At 45.3% G+C, this 14,115-nt stretch overlaps 1 protein-coding gene across 3 annotated transcripts in view; it reads left to right on the top strand.

Moving 5' to 3' along the window:
* MED20 (mediator complex subunit 20) overlaps positions 1 to 14,115 on the top strand; it is a 43,183-nt gene that overhangs the window by 3,130 nt on the left and 25,938 nt on the right. For 2 of the 3 annotated variants that reach the window (XM_067752997.1, XM_067752998.1), the window contains exons 2-4: positions 92 to 246; positions 4,038 to 4,291; positions 6,042 to 8,003. In XM_067752997.1, the coding sequence (XP_067609098.1) occupies positions 92 to 246; positions 4,038 to 4,291; positions 6,042 to 6,257 (625 nt within the window). In that variant the 3' untranslated portion in view covers positions 6,258 to 8,003. Of the gene's footprint in view, positions 1 to 91; positions 247 to 4,037; positions 4,292 to 6,041; positions 8,004 to 14,115 lie in introns of those variants that run through there. The other variant, XR_010946832.1, reaches the window with a different exon arrangement.

Genomic DNA, 14,115 nt, shown 5'->3' on the forward strand with positions numbered 1-14,115 from the left:
AACTACTGGCCCTGATGAGCTGTGATTCTGCGGGTGAGTGAGTGACTCAATGAGTACACGTGCATGATGATTTTGGTCCTCTCCCTTCCAGTGTGTCCCAGATGCCCGTGGCCGAGGGCAAGAGTGTCCAGCAGACCGTGGAGCTCCTCACCCGGAAATTGGAGATGCTTGGAGCAGAGAAGCAAGGAACATTTTGTGTGGACTGTGAGACCTACCACACGGCTGCCTCTACCCTTGGCAGCCAAGGTCAGTGAGAGATTGGTCTATGGGATGGCTGGAACCTGGCGTGGAGTTAATAGACATTCATGTTCATTGAAACCTTTCTGCTCTTCTGCTGAGGGTGGTATTCGTGGACATGTGGCAGATGAGTTTCTGAATTCATTAATTTTTGGCTTCATCTCTTAGACTGGGCCTGTGTTGTAGTCTTTTTGCACTTTGCACTTTTAAAACAGTGTTTCTCAGAGTGTTGGTCACCGACGAATTGCCTCAAAATCCTCTGGGTTACTTGTTAAAGGTGCAGGTTCCTGGCGCACCCCCCCACCCCACCCCTGCTTACCGACTGACTGGTAATCAGTCATAATCTACATTATAATAAGCCCCACAGATGGTCTTCATGCACCCTTAAAATTGAGAAAGACTCCTTTGAGGCTCAGAAGGCTTTGCATATGATTCTCTTGGAGCTTTAGAGTTTTGGGAACTTTTGTAGAAAGGCTTCCTGTTTCCCACACCTAGCCAGTGGCCTTGGCTACCTCCTTAGCATAACCTTGATCAGTGAAACAGCTTTTGTTTTAAATGCATTTCAAGGTGAGATGGGCTGTGGTTGGTGATGTTAGGGAGGTAAAGAGGATTTTTGGATAGGAATTAGGGAACCTGGGTTCTCTTAGTCTTGGCTCTGTAGTAACTTGATTTTGGACGGTTCCATAGCACAGTGACTAAGAGCCTAGGTCATGGAACCGGACAGCTGAGTCCTGGCTCTGCCACAACTAACTGCAACTTTAGGTTATTCCCGCAACCTGTGACTGTTCTTATGCTGGTCACTTGCCTGTTTCCCCAGGGATCCATTCCCTGCACTTCTCCTGCAAACTACATTTGCAAGGCCTCCTGTAAGTTATCTTTGGCCAGTGAGAGGCACGGGGGAAGATTCGAGGATGGAAGAAAGAGAGTCCACAGTCTCTCTCTCCCTCTCCCTCTGCCTTGGGCTGTGTCTCTGGCTGTTGTTTCTTCCTTGGTTCTAGCTCCTGTTCAGCAGCCCTTGTTCCTGGCTCTCGTAACAGCACATCTTCTCTTTTTTCTTCCAGCCTTAGGGATGGTAGTGGCTCCCTGTGTTGCTAATCTTTGGGTGGCTTCACCATTCCATTCGATTTTTCAGTTATTCCAACCCCTGTACTTCATTCCCTGTATTAAATCCCCTCTAATGAAACTGTCTAGTGGGGGCTATGTTTTTTGCACCCTTCCCAATACAGTTCTCTTATCTGCAAAATGAAGATAATCACAGTATTTACCTCCTAGTGTTGTTGTGCTAGTTAAATAAGTTAATACATGCAAAGCACTTAGAACAAAGGTTGTCATGGAATAAATGTCTAGTAAATGGTAGCTAAGAACTGAACTGAATTTCATCATCAGTAAAATTGCAGTGTTAACATTTGTTTTGACTGCAATAGGAAGAATACAAGGAATCAAAAGAGAGAACGGTTATGAAAGCATTTGGAAAACAAAACACTTGTATATAGACATAAGATAGCATGCTACTTCTGAGAAGCTCTTTGGCCTGGGCTCTGTTTTCCTCATCAGACCTTTACTTTCAAGGAACTACAGTCTAGGTGGAAAAACAGCACATTCTCAGCAGGCAGTGGGGTAGAATGGAAGGAGCTCAGAAGGCCTGGATTGGAGTTCCGGTTCTGCTGCTTTACTGGTTCCGTGTCTTTAGGTCAGAAGTTCTCACATTGACTAGCGTTAGCATCACCTGGAGGGTGGGAAGGCCCTCAGATCGACCCCCCCCCCACCACCCCTCACGAGTTTCTGACCCAGTAGGTAGGGGGTGGGGCGGAGAATTTGCATTTCTAACAGGTTCCCAAGTGGTGGTTGGTGCGGCTGATCTGGGACCCAAATCTTTAGTTGCCTTTCGACTGTTTTCGAGACAGTAAGAACACCTGCAGACTCCCGTAGTATGAACTAAGCATGTAATCACAGTGAGTCTGCACAGGAACAGAATGCCAGATTGGCTTTGGATGTCTTTTTACTGGAGGGTTGAAATGTTTTGAACTGGATTTCTCAGATGAAAGGTGTGAATTTGCAGCAGGCAGTGGGGAGGGCGTGGGGGGAGGCTGGTGTGGAGCCTGGTGTGTTCAGGAAGTGGCAGCACAGTGGAGGCCTGTGTGGAGGTCACAGCGCCCCCCACCTGTCTCCTCACTCTTTCCCATCGCTGCGCTCTCATCCCTGCCTGAATCCCACCCTCTCTTCATAACCTGGTTTTTCCATGAAAGTTTTTCCTGGTGACTCTTGCCCACTTTGATCACTTCCTTCCCTGAAGTCTTTCCTTCCTTCTCAAGACTTCTGGTCTCTCCCAGGCAAGCACTTTCGTTTTATGGTCTTCTAAAGAGTTTTCCACCTATCTTTAGTGAGATTGTCAGCTTCTTGAGGCCAGGGGCCAAGCCCTCTGCTTGTGTGCCTCTTAAACCCTGGCACAGTGTTGGGGATAGTTTAAGTACTTAATAAATATTTGGGGTTGTGGCAGTCTGTCCATTAACTCTTGTAGTGAACAAACCTTGCTTCCCATTTTTTGCCTTCTTCCATTTTCTACTTAACTAAAAATCTATACAGCTTCCCTTCCTTCTTGCAGGAAACCTATAGTAATCAGTGAGAAAACTCATTTCTCAGAAACTGGAATGGGTGAGCTGGGATTTGAAACTGGATCTTGTGATTCTAGATCCTGAGTTCTTTGTGCTGTAGTTGTGCTGCTTGCTTCCCAAGCCGGCTAGATGTCTTAAAATACTCCAAAGGCTCCCCGTTGCCTTCAGGGTGAAGTCTGAACTTGGGCACAGGGCCTTCCCTGGCAGTCCAGTGGTTGAGACTTTGCCTTCCAATGCAGGGGCTGTGGGTTGGATCCCTGGTTGGGGAACTAGATCCCACATGCTGCAACTAAGAAGTCCGCATCCTGGATCCCGTGTGCCTCAACTAAGACCCAGCACAGCCTAAATAAATAAATAAATAAATAAGAACAAATATATATATATATATATATATATATATGTATATATATATTTTTTTTTTTTTGCAGTACGCAGGCCTCTAACTGTTGTGGCCTCTCCCGCTGTGGAGCGCAGCCTCAGCGGCCATGTCTCACGGGCCCAGCCGCTCCACGGCATGCGGGATCCTCCCGGACCGGGGCACGAACCCGTGTCCCCTGCATCGGCAGGCGGACTCTCAACCACTGTGCCACCAGGGAAGCCCCAAATAAATATATTTTTTTAAATGTTTAAAAAAAATTTTTTTTAAATGAACTTGGGCATGGAAGAGAAGGCTCTGACCTCCCTTTCCAGCCTCGTGCTCAGATACTCTTCTGTGGGGCCACTTCCTATGTTTCAAAGAGGGAGGAGGCCAAGGAAGGTAGGGATGGACAGAAAAGAGAGCAGCTGCTTCGTTTGGTGTGCTCAAATGCTGTTACTTTTATTTTCCTTAATATGTGATACCTGTCTGTACGAAAGACCATATGTAAATCCTCTGAGTTATTAGTCATCATCCTTAATCATCCATCTGTGAGCCCATTACTCAACTTAAGAATTAAACCATTATCCACTGTCGAAGTTCCCCGTTTGCCCCTCACCTTTTTCTGTAGAGCAGTGGGTTATACCACATGCCACCTTTTCCTCTCCCTTCCTCTCTGGAAATGGCTGTTGGCGAGGGGCTTCCCTCCACTGCCCGCCAGGACGGTTGAGGTGATGCTCGATTGCCACCTGGCTTTGTTCAGCGCGTTGGACTCTACTCCGCGGTTTGCTGACGAAGGTCTTGATACTGAGTAGCATCTCCGTCCCTCGCAGGTCAGGCCGGGAAGCTGATGTATGTGATGCACAATTCCGAGTACCCTTTGAGCTGCTTCGCCCTCTTTGAGAACGGCCCTTGCCTTGTTGCTGACACCAACTTTGATGTGCTCATGGTGAAGCTCAAGGGCTTTTTCCAGAGTGCCAAGGCCAGCAAGATTGAGACCCGGGGCACCCGCTACCAGTACTGTGACTTCCTAGTGAAGGTGGGCACGGTTACAATGGGGCCCAGTGCCCGAGGCATCTCCGTGGAGGTAAGACCTCGGTGAAATAGGAGCATATGTGCTGAAGGGGCTGGCTCTGCAGATTTCCACGGCCCCTGAGCAAACAGATGTTTCTACCTACCTGATTCCTGTCCACAGAGCCACTGTGCTTCCTCTCCCTGCGTCTTCTACCCTTTCTTTAATCACTCAGGGACTCTCTAACCCAAGCTGGGTTCTCAGCAGGTAGAGAGCTTAGGAAGGCTGACTTGCTGGAGAAGGGGAGGGATGGTCGGAGAGTGCGGTGGGAGCAGGTGAATTCTGATGTGGAGGGACCAGTCACCCATCACAAGGACTGGAGCAGACCAGGGCAACTTTCAGTGCAGTTAACTTTTGGGAGGTGGAAAAGTTGTGCAGCATGGGAATTCCCTGGTGGTCGAGTGGTTAGGACTTGGTGCTTTTACTGCTGGGGCCTGGGTTCAATCCCTGGTCAGGGAACTAAGATCCCACAAGCCGCCACAGCCAAAAAAGTTGTGAAGCAAAGATGTGCCTTTCCCTTTGACATGCTGTCTACTCTCATGGTGTGTGGGATGACTTCATCTTTGACGTATACACTGAAAATGACAAAGACGGAGTGTGTCAGCGGAGTGTGTCAGTAGCTGGCTTTGGGACCAGTGAGAGTCTGCAATCTACCATGGTCCCCCCCAAAATAATAAGTAAGCTACAGGGCCTGCCTTTTGAAAATTGACGATTTAGTAAAAGAGCAAGGCCCAAACACACAAACTGTTTTTGAAATTAGTCTATAAGAAATGCCATAAAAGAGGCACAGATTGCTCTGGGAGTTCAGGCCAAAGAGAGCACTGCTGACCTTGGGGATTGTGATGCCTCCTGCAGGAGTAGCATTTAAGGAGGGACTTACAATATAGAAACCGGGGATAGGTCAGCCCTAAGGAGCACCCCAAGTGAAGAAAAGGGCGTTAGTGGTCATTACTGCTATGACACTCCAGGGACCTCTAGAGCCAAGATTTCCTGACCCTTTTCATTTGTGATACACCTTGCATTTGCCGAGACCCACTGGAAACCCAGTCTGTTTATCCTTCACGTTTCCAACTTTTGAGTACAAACACAGCCTGGCTGTTTCTTTACTTGTTTCTCCTTATGGTTACCAGTAATTTCCCCGGCCATCTCTCCAGTGAAAAATTAGGAGAGGAAACTGAGAAAGCCTAAGATATGTGTCCTTTGGCCCCTGTCACATGGGTTGGGAAATTATTTCTTAGGGTCAGAGCCCAGGTTTTATCTACTTAGGGAGTATTGTTTGGTCTTGAAGTGACTTATGAGCACATGTGTCTACTTTACCCCCTACTGATCCCCCCAGCACACACACACACACACACACACACACACACACACACACACACTCATACACACTCACTCTGTCTCCTGCTCTTCATTTTCTCTCTCAGAATTTTCCTGAGCTCTCCATGAATCTGCATCCAGCATAGCTGGGACTATATAGTTCTGAGATAATTCAAACGGTCCTAAATCTGCTTCTGGGTCTTGTGCGTAGGACTGTGGGTTGATAACCCCAAGATGAGACTATCTGAGCCTAAAGGGAACTATGCTGGGTGTGTCGAATCCCTGGTGTTTGGGTTGGATATTTCCTGCGGGGCAGCCCTGTGCTAGAAGGTGTGTGTCTTTGCCTCAGGGTTGGGAAAGAGGGGCACGGGGGGCAAGAGGCGCACGAGAAGCAGACGACCTGTCCTGGCCCTCGCTTACCCTCCGTCTCTGTTCTTCTGGTCTCCAGGTGGAGTATGGCCCCTGTGTGGTAGCTAGCGACTGCTGGAGCCTGCTGCTCGAGTTCCTGCAGAGCTTTCTAGGCAGCCACACCCCAGGGGCTCCCACTGTGTTTGGGAACAGGCACGACGCTGTCTACAGCCCAGCAGACACCATGGTCCAGTACATGGAACTCTTCAACAAGATCCGCAAGCAGCAGCAGGTGCCGGTGGCGGGGATCCGTTAGTGACTGGCAGCTGCCCGGCTGAGCTGTCGCCAGGGGGACTCCACAGGAGGAGCAGGTGCTGCACCCTCAGGCCTCTGGACCCCAGAAACCCAGGGCAAACGGGAAGGTTTTCCTCCCTCTCTAGTTCCCAGCTGTGGCTTCTGTTCTGGGGCTCTGGACTCCCCTCCCCTGACCCTCACACACAGCCCCCCCGACAGGTGTTTCAGCTGGACTTGGCCTGTCCTCAAGAACAGTAATTACGAAGAGTGGAGAAGTTTGGAGCTTTCCTGCTTTAGGGGAAAAGATAGGATGGGGGTGTCCCTGCCTCGTGAGGGTGGGGAAGGCAGTCTGTATTGCTAACTACTGGGGATTTGGTCCAGGCCCACAGTGGACAGGCTGCAGGTTGTGTTTGGGTTGGGCTGTAATAAAGGCTTCTCCCTCTGCTCAAAGGATGTGGCTGGGCCCCTCCTGGAAAAGGAGTAAGAGGCACAGCTTACTTGATGGTTATCATTTTCTGACCTGTTTGCTGAAGTGAATTGTGAGTTCACTTTTCTAGGGTGTTGCCTGAGTCCTTTGAAGTCTTCCTCTGGACATCTTTCCATTCTGTTGTGAATTATATTAAGGCACAGGCTAAGGTGCTGTAACAAGGAGAACCTAAAGTACAGTGGCTCTTAGAAGTTTATTTTTCTCTTTTCTAATAGTACAGAGGTAATCAAATGGTCCAGGGCAGATTGAACGCCACAGGGTCATCAGGAACTTGGTTTCCTTCTGTCTTGTTTAGCCACCCCTAGGGTGTTGTCCTTGGGTGAGTCAAAGTAGACATTGGCTCCATGTCCACATTCCACTGGGGAAAGAGAGAGAGAAAGCAGTTTCTTTTTTAAAGGACATGACCTGGAGTTGCTTAAATCACTCTGGCCACATCTTGCTGAAAGGAACTCTGGGACATAGAGCCTCTTACTTGGGTGGTCTTGTGCCCAGTTAAAACGCTGGGGGTTCTGTGACTAAAAGATGAAGGAGAAAATGGATGTGGGGACCCAGTTAGTAGCCTCTGTTACACGGAGCTCAATGGATGTGCCCAGGAATGTTCTTGGCTGTTACTTTGCAGAGAGTACCCCTGTAAGCAAGCCATTCGTTTATGAGTTGGACTGTGATAGGGCTGATGCGAGAGCCACTTTAGCTGGATTAGTCACATGGGAAGTCACTTCCACACCCCCTGCCTAAGTCTCAGCATCAAGACCTCTCCAGTTCTCATGCGCCCAGAGCTTAGGGTTAGACAGTTGACCTCGTACTCACACTGTGCTTCATGCTTTCCTGAGCTCTTTCTCCTCATCTCATTTGAGCCTCCAAGCTGCTCATTTGACCTACATTGTCTCCCTACCGCACTCCTGCTGCAGGAATGTTCAGTCCAGCTAGCATTGAGATACACAGAGATGGTCTTAGGAAATGTGTTAATGTACATACTGCAGTATTGTCCTCAAGGATACTGTTCCTCATTGAAGGCACCTAAAGAGAAATTGTTTTCAGATCTAAGTGCTCAGATCTAAAGCCTCTGTAACAAGAATCATGCAGTGGTCATGTTTCCCTTTTAGCTTTGGCTGGCAGGAAGCTCAATTCAACTTTCTAACTGTAGGACCTGTCATTTGTGTTTCTTGTTCTCACCTTCCCCTGGCTTCTTGTTTGTTTCTTTGCTTTGTTTTTACTTTTTTAAATGGAGGTATGTTTTAGATATTATTTACACATAATAAAATGCAGAGATTTTTTTATGTTTTTGGCCTTCTGATTTATGTTTGCTTTTGTCTAGATTAATCTATTTGTATTTTTCTGTAGGCTGCCTCAAATTTTCTATGAGATGAGATAGCATTTTGAACATAATGTGTTCCCGAAAATATATAGAAATTGAGTGTGGTAAATATAACCCCAGACTTATGCATTATAAAGAGGGGTTCCTTAAAAACTAAAAAAGTAGTATAAACTCCCTAACTATCTGTGCCTTTTAGACATAATCTTGACTCATAAATTTCCAGCATACTTCACTTTTGTTCTTTTCCCTTATTTTGAGCACACATTTGACCAAGATTTAAGTCCAGTAAACACCAGATCAGGCTTTAAGAATTGCCACTTTTTGTCCATCTTTGTCCTTTGCGTCAGTTAAAGAAAACTTACTGCTAAAAAAGGCGGGTAATGCAATACATTTTTTAATTAGCAAATTCAACTCCACTAGCAAAGTTGCCAAAACTGAACTGGTAACTAGTGGGAAGGGCCCAAATGTCATCCAGCTTTTGTATGTAAGTCTGAATGGGGCTTTCAAGAGTAGTTTAGGGTTGTCGGTGTATAGTTTTTGAAAGTTCAGGTTGAATGAAAGTTGAGGAGCATTTGTATAAAGGGAAAAGAGGCATGGTTATCCTCATTCTAAAAATGAAAAAAACTTAAACTCAGCTAGTAAATGGAGATGTTGTATTTTGGGTTCAAATCTGACATTCCTCCTTTTACACTAGACTGTCTTCCTGTCACTCCTTCCTTTGCTTCCGGATGCCTTACCCCTCTCCCTGTCTGTAGCTACCCCAAAAGAGCAGAAACCAGGACACTTCTGGGATTCTGCTAACATGTCACCTTGGTGGGTACCTTTGTCAGAGTCACATAGAAACCTGCCAACCTTGACTGTCAGAACCATGCAGGGCAGCTTTGGAGTTTACCTGGTTCTCCTTCACTGTAAGATGGGGAGGCGGTGGCTCCCAGGGGGGTCATGCTGAGAGGTGAGGCTGGAGTCAGGACCAAACTTCAGACTCAGGACTCGTGGCTCCCAGCGTGTGACAGAGGGTGGCGCCTGGACCTCTGTGTGGTGCCAGGTGATCTTAGGTGGAATGTGGAATACATTTTTGTTTCCGTACTTATGCCGTATTCTAATGTACATCAGAGCAAAGTATAACTGGCACTTCATGTCTTAGGATGAGGGTAAATAAGGTTTTTAAGAAGAGTCTGCTTAAAGGGAACTGTTAAGTTATAGTGCAGGTGATACCTGCAAAAGGCAAAATCTGGAGGAGGAAGGAGGATGCTAGAATTTGGGGAGACACTGAGTTTCGTCCACTTTGTGTATCCATTGATAGTTCCTGCTCTTTCCTCCTGTGCTGTTCTGATTCTCTGTACCTGTTTCCACGCTGCCTCCCGCTTGCCTTCCTCAGGTCTTGAATACCAAGTTGTCACATGTCCCCCACTGTGTATTGGTGTCACTGCTCCACTGAGGGAATACCTAGGGACTGGCCACTCCTCCCCACCACCAGTTCTGCCCCAACCCGCTGTGTCCAGTGTTCATTCCTCAGGCTTCAGGATGAGTGAAAAGTTTTCTCTCCGAATCCTGGAGGGAGGGTGCGGGGAGCAGAAGCGTGTCCTCCAGCTGTCAAAAGTTGAGACTTAAAATATGGGAAGGGCTCTAGGCTGAACATTTTGAGGACATTCACAGTGGATTTAGAGCCAGGCAGGATGATGTGTGGCCTTTCCCTCACCACAGCCTCCCTCTCCATATCTGCTGCTGTCTGGGAACCTTGGGCAGCAGTCCCCGGTCACAGTTGCTGTGCGGAATGGCGACCGGCTGGGTTACAAGTTTGGTCCTCTCCTGGGGAGTTGCTGTTTTTGGCCTTCAGTCACTTGTGGAGGGGATTTTCCCCCAAGGTGAGAACTCTGCCATTGTGTAGAGCATTCCAAAATCAGTCTCTTGGGTTAGAAGGGACCTTTGAGGTCACACAGTTTGACCATCATTCAGTATTCACATCTTTACACCTTCCCTCCCAGAGATCATGCCGCATTAACTTGGCCTCATCTAGGGAACTCTGTTCTCCGTGTATTTCATTTTTGTCATTACCTCTGAGACAAAAAGCAAAGCAAAGCATACCTGTCCTTTCCCTTGCAGGTTGTGGAGACTGTGTGGTACTTAATGAGGGAGTAGACCATTAGTTAGGGCTATAGTATGAGCAAGCCATGACTCTTCAATGCACTGTGGGTTCTCAGCCCCTTAGGGGAGCTTCAGGAGGCCTAAGATGCCTTGAAAGTGGACACGGCTTTGTGTATACGTGCAGTTTTCTGGGAATAGGATTTATAGGGTTCATTAGAGTATTTCAAAGATCTGTGGTCCCAAAAAAAGAATCTCTAAAGGGAGTACATTGTGAAGGGAAAGAGCAGGAAGACAAAGATAAATCAGGTGTGACATACATCCGGCTGACTTACTGCAAGCGAGACCTTCCACTGACTTCTGAATCCTCACCTCGGGTCCCATCTCGGGATTTCCCTCCTTCATTTTATAGGTCTTCAGGCCTTTCAGTCAGTTTCTGGGAAGCTGAACTGTGTTCCTGCTCTTTTCTTTCCTATAGGTTCCTGCTTCTCATCTTGTCACTACATATACATACACACAACCTCTCAGAAATGAGTAGGAGCAAATATGTGTGAAGCAATCTTTATACTACTCTTTTGTGCCCCAGGAGTTACTCTTCCATTATGACACACTCCATGGGATCTGAAAATTATCCTGTTGTAGTGGCATTTTGCTTAATGAGCGTGTTTTCATTTTTCAGGATGGTGTGATTGATGAGGCAGAGAAATAGTTCCTTGCCTCTGTGATGAAATTAGCAAGTTAAAAAAAAGGATTCTTGGAACTCTCGGGGCAAAGATTCCTAATTCTCTTGTAGTCTCTGTTTTATTCCCTAACATATCCCTGTCCCATCAGATGGCATAGACCTGTTTTTAAGGTTAATCTGAATTCTACTGAGTTTTCTTTGGAGGCTTTAAAAAAGAATTTAGGGACCACATTTGTATATCCTAGATTGTCCTAAAGGCAGAAGTCAATATTGGACATCTGTTGTGTGGGAAAGGCAAGGCTAGGAATGTGGAGGTGACAGGTGTTTCGAGGCAGCCTACTAAATGGAAGAGAACACTGCTTTAGGAGACAGATGTCTGGGTGCTAGCCATAGTACTGTCCCTAACTTGCTAGGTAACTTCAATCACGTTGGCCTTTCTGGATCTCATCTGTGTAGTGGGAGTAATGATGCCCTCTTTCTGTACTTCATAAGCTTGTTGAGAGGCTCAAGGGAGAATAGATGTAAAGAGTGCTTTGGAGGCAAGGTGATGCTGTCTCTGCTTTTGCTTCTTTTTTTTTTTTTTTTTTTTTTTTGGCGGTACGTGGGCCTCTCACTGTTGTGGCCTCTCCCGTTTCGGAGCACAGGCTCCGGACGCGCAGGCTCAGCGGCCATGGCTCACGGGCCCAGCCGCTCCGCAGCACGTGGGATCTTCCCAGACCGGGGCATGAACCCGCGTCCCCTGCATTGGCAGGCGGACTCTCAACCACTGCGCCACCAGGGAAGCCCTCTTGCTTCTTTTTAATGGTGCTAAAGGTATTGTGTATAGTTAGGATGTTTGAGATGGGAAGCTATAGGGTTATTACTGCTTGGTAGCAGGTTAAAATTCTCCTCCAGTGCAAAGGAAATAGTTGTAATAGAGAAGAAGCAATGTGGAGAGAGAGTCCAGAGAAAGTATCTATCATACAGGTGTATTTTTGTCATCAGTGAGATCAGTGAGCACAGTTGTAGGGACCATTTCTAGAGCATGGAAATATATTTTTAATATTTACTCATAGTGTTGGGATTTTACTTGTTCTCCTACAACCTAACGGAAAAGAAGCTGAGCTTTAAAAAAAAAAAAAAACAAGAGTGGGGTAGAAATGACTATATTTTCTTTGTGTAACACATCCATCCCTGTTTCCCCTCAACCCCTAAGCCTTAGTTGTGCCTGCTTCTGAACTGCTTTTTGGGTGCCAGTGTATATGGTGACTGAAGAAAGTTGTGTCTAAAGAAAGTTCAGTGTTCCTGATTCTATTTTCCATTCCTCATTGATGAACCACCTAAGCTCTTAACTCTGAAGCTACAATAAAACCTTTTTGTTAGCTATCTTGCACAGCCTTTTCATATTTGAATTATCTAAAATAGGCTTCTTATTCTTTCTGCTTCCATCTGATACACAATTCTCAAACTTTTTGGTATCAGGGTTCCTTGATGCTCTTAAAAATTACTGAGTACCCCAGAGAGCTTTTGTTTATGTAGGTTATATCTATTGGTACTTACCTTATTAAAACTCATTTATAATGAAAAATGAAAGTATTAATTCACTTAAAAGTAACAATAAACACATCACATGTTAACATAAGGAAAATATTTTAATGAAAAATAACTTTTTTTCAAAGAAAAAATTTAGAAGAGTGGCATTGTTTTATATTTTTGCAAATCTCTTGAATGTCTGACATAATAGAAGACAGTGGCTTCTAATATCTGCTTCTGCAGTCAGTGTGTTGAAATTTGTTGTTTGGTTGAAGAATATGAAGAAAATCCAACCTCACACAGATGTGTAGTTGGAAAAAGGGAGAAGTATAGTGATACCGTCTTCCGATAATTGTGGATGTTTTTTGATACTACATCACAGCTCCGCTGAAGGTTAGTTGCAATGTGGAACCTCAAATTCTATCAGTGAACTTTTTGTACTCTATTATATTAACATTCATTGGTTTATTTTGCACTTTGAAGGGATCTTTTACCCATACACAATTTTGTAGCATCATGCATTGGTCATCTTGGAAATACTGCAGATCTTTTAAATGTGGACACATTTCATTTTGCAATATCAAACAACCATATCTATTAATATCACCACCAATCTCATCAGAAAAGTCTTGGGAAGCTGTTAAGCCCACAGTGGCAGATATGTTTTCGAAAATTCTAAGTTTTGCCTGAGAGCTTGAGTTTGATCAATGCTGTCAGGCTCCATTTGTTTATTTTTGAGAAAGTATCTTTCGGATACCCAAGGCTGAATGACTGTAATTTATCTGTTAGCTGTTCTTCCAAGTAAAAATGGTATTGCATGAATTGCTACTTCAGCTCAAAATTCAGAGAAATTGCACAAGTTCTTTTCCTCAAGAAAAACATTGTAAGGAACAAAAGTGCTTTATGCCTACAGCCACTTAATCACATAGAGGAGTATTATTGAAAAAATTTGTTCTTACATAAAACAAATAGTTTTTATTTTAGTGCTTCATCAAGGACTTCCTTAAAGTGACACAGATATTATTTTTTTCCTGTGAATGGGTGGCAGTGAAGAATACCTTGACTGCTAGTACAATTTAGTGCCATTGGCTTAATTTGTGATAAGGCAGCAGCAATTTTACCCATTGTGACTTTTGTATCATTAGTGCAAATGTCATCACAGTGACAAAGGCAAGTAATATCTTATTACTATGAAAATAGTTTTGATTTCAGGGACCCTCCTGAAAAAAGTCTGTAGCTACCACGGCTCCGCAGGCCACACTTTTGAGAACCACTGGTCTAATACATACAGCACTGAGAATCACCACCCCCATTGCTATTTTGAGAGCACCCCTTCCTTCAGAAGTCTTAAGTGGCTCCAAAATACTTCACTCAAAAAAGCACCTATAATGGTGTCACGTACTTTGTTAGGGAAATAACATTGAATAAGATCCAATCTTTATTCTCCAAGAATTTTCTCGAGGGGCTGGGGAGTAAGAGGAGAAAATAGATGAGTTATAATGTAAGGTAAGAATTCCTTAAAGAAAATTATGTTAAAGGTGTTAGACAGCAAAGGGAATGCTAAATTTTAGGTCTAACTCTGAGCTCTTGAACCACGTGGCAAATCCTCACCAAATCAGTCAGTCAACCACTAGGTCTTCTCCTTTCGTCAAGTCTTAAAAGCCTAAGTTTGGAAATGTTTTCACAGGTTTGGCTCCGGGCATTGTAGATTCTTGCTTACACGTGCACATGCTGTTTCCCCCTTCTTATTTTATTTGTTGTTCTTTGGCTTTTGTTGCTTCTCTATTTCATATTTACAGGTG

Source organism: Pseudorca crassidens, chromosome 10, assembly GCF_039906515.1.
Source record: "Pseudorca crassidens isolate mPseCra1 chromosome 10, mPseCra1.hap1, whole genome shotgun sequence".
Taxonomy (NCBI): domain Eukaryota; kingdom Metazoa; phylum Chordata; class Mammalia; order Artiodactyla; family Delphinidae; genus Pseudorca; species Pseudorca crassidens.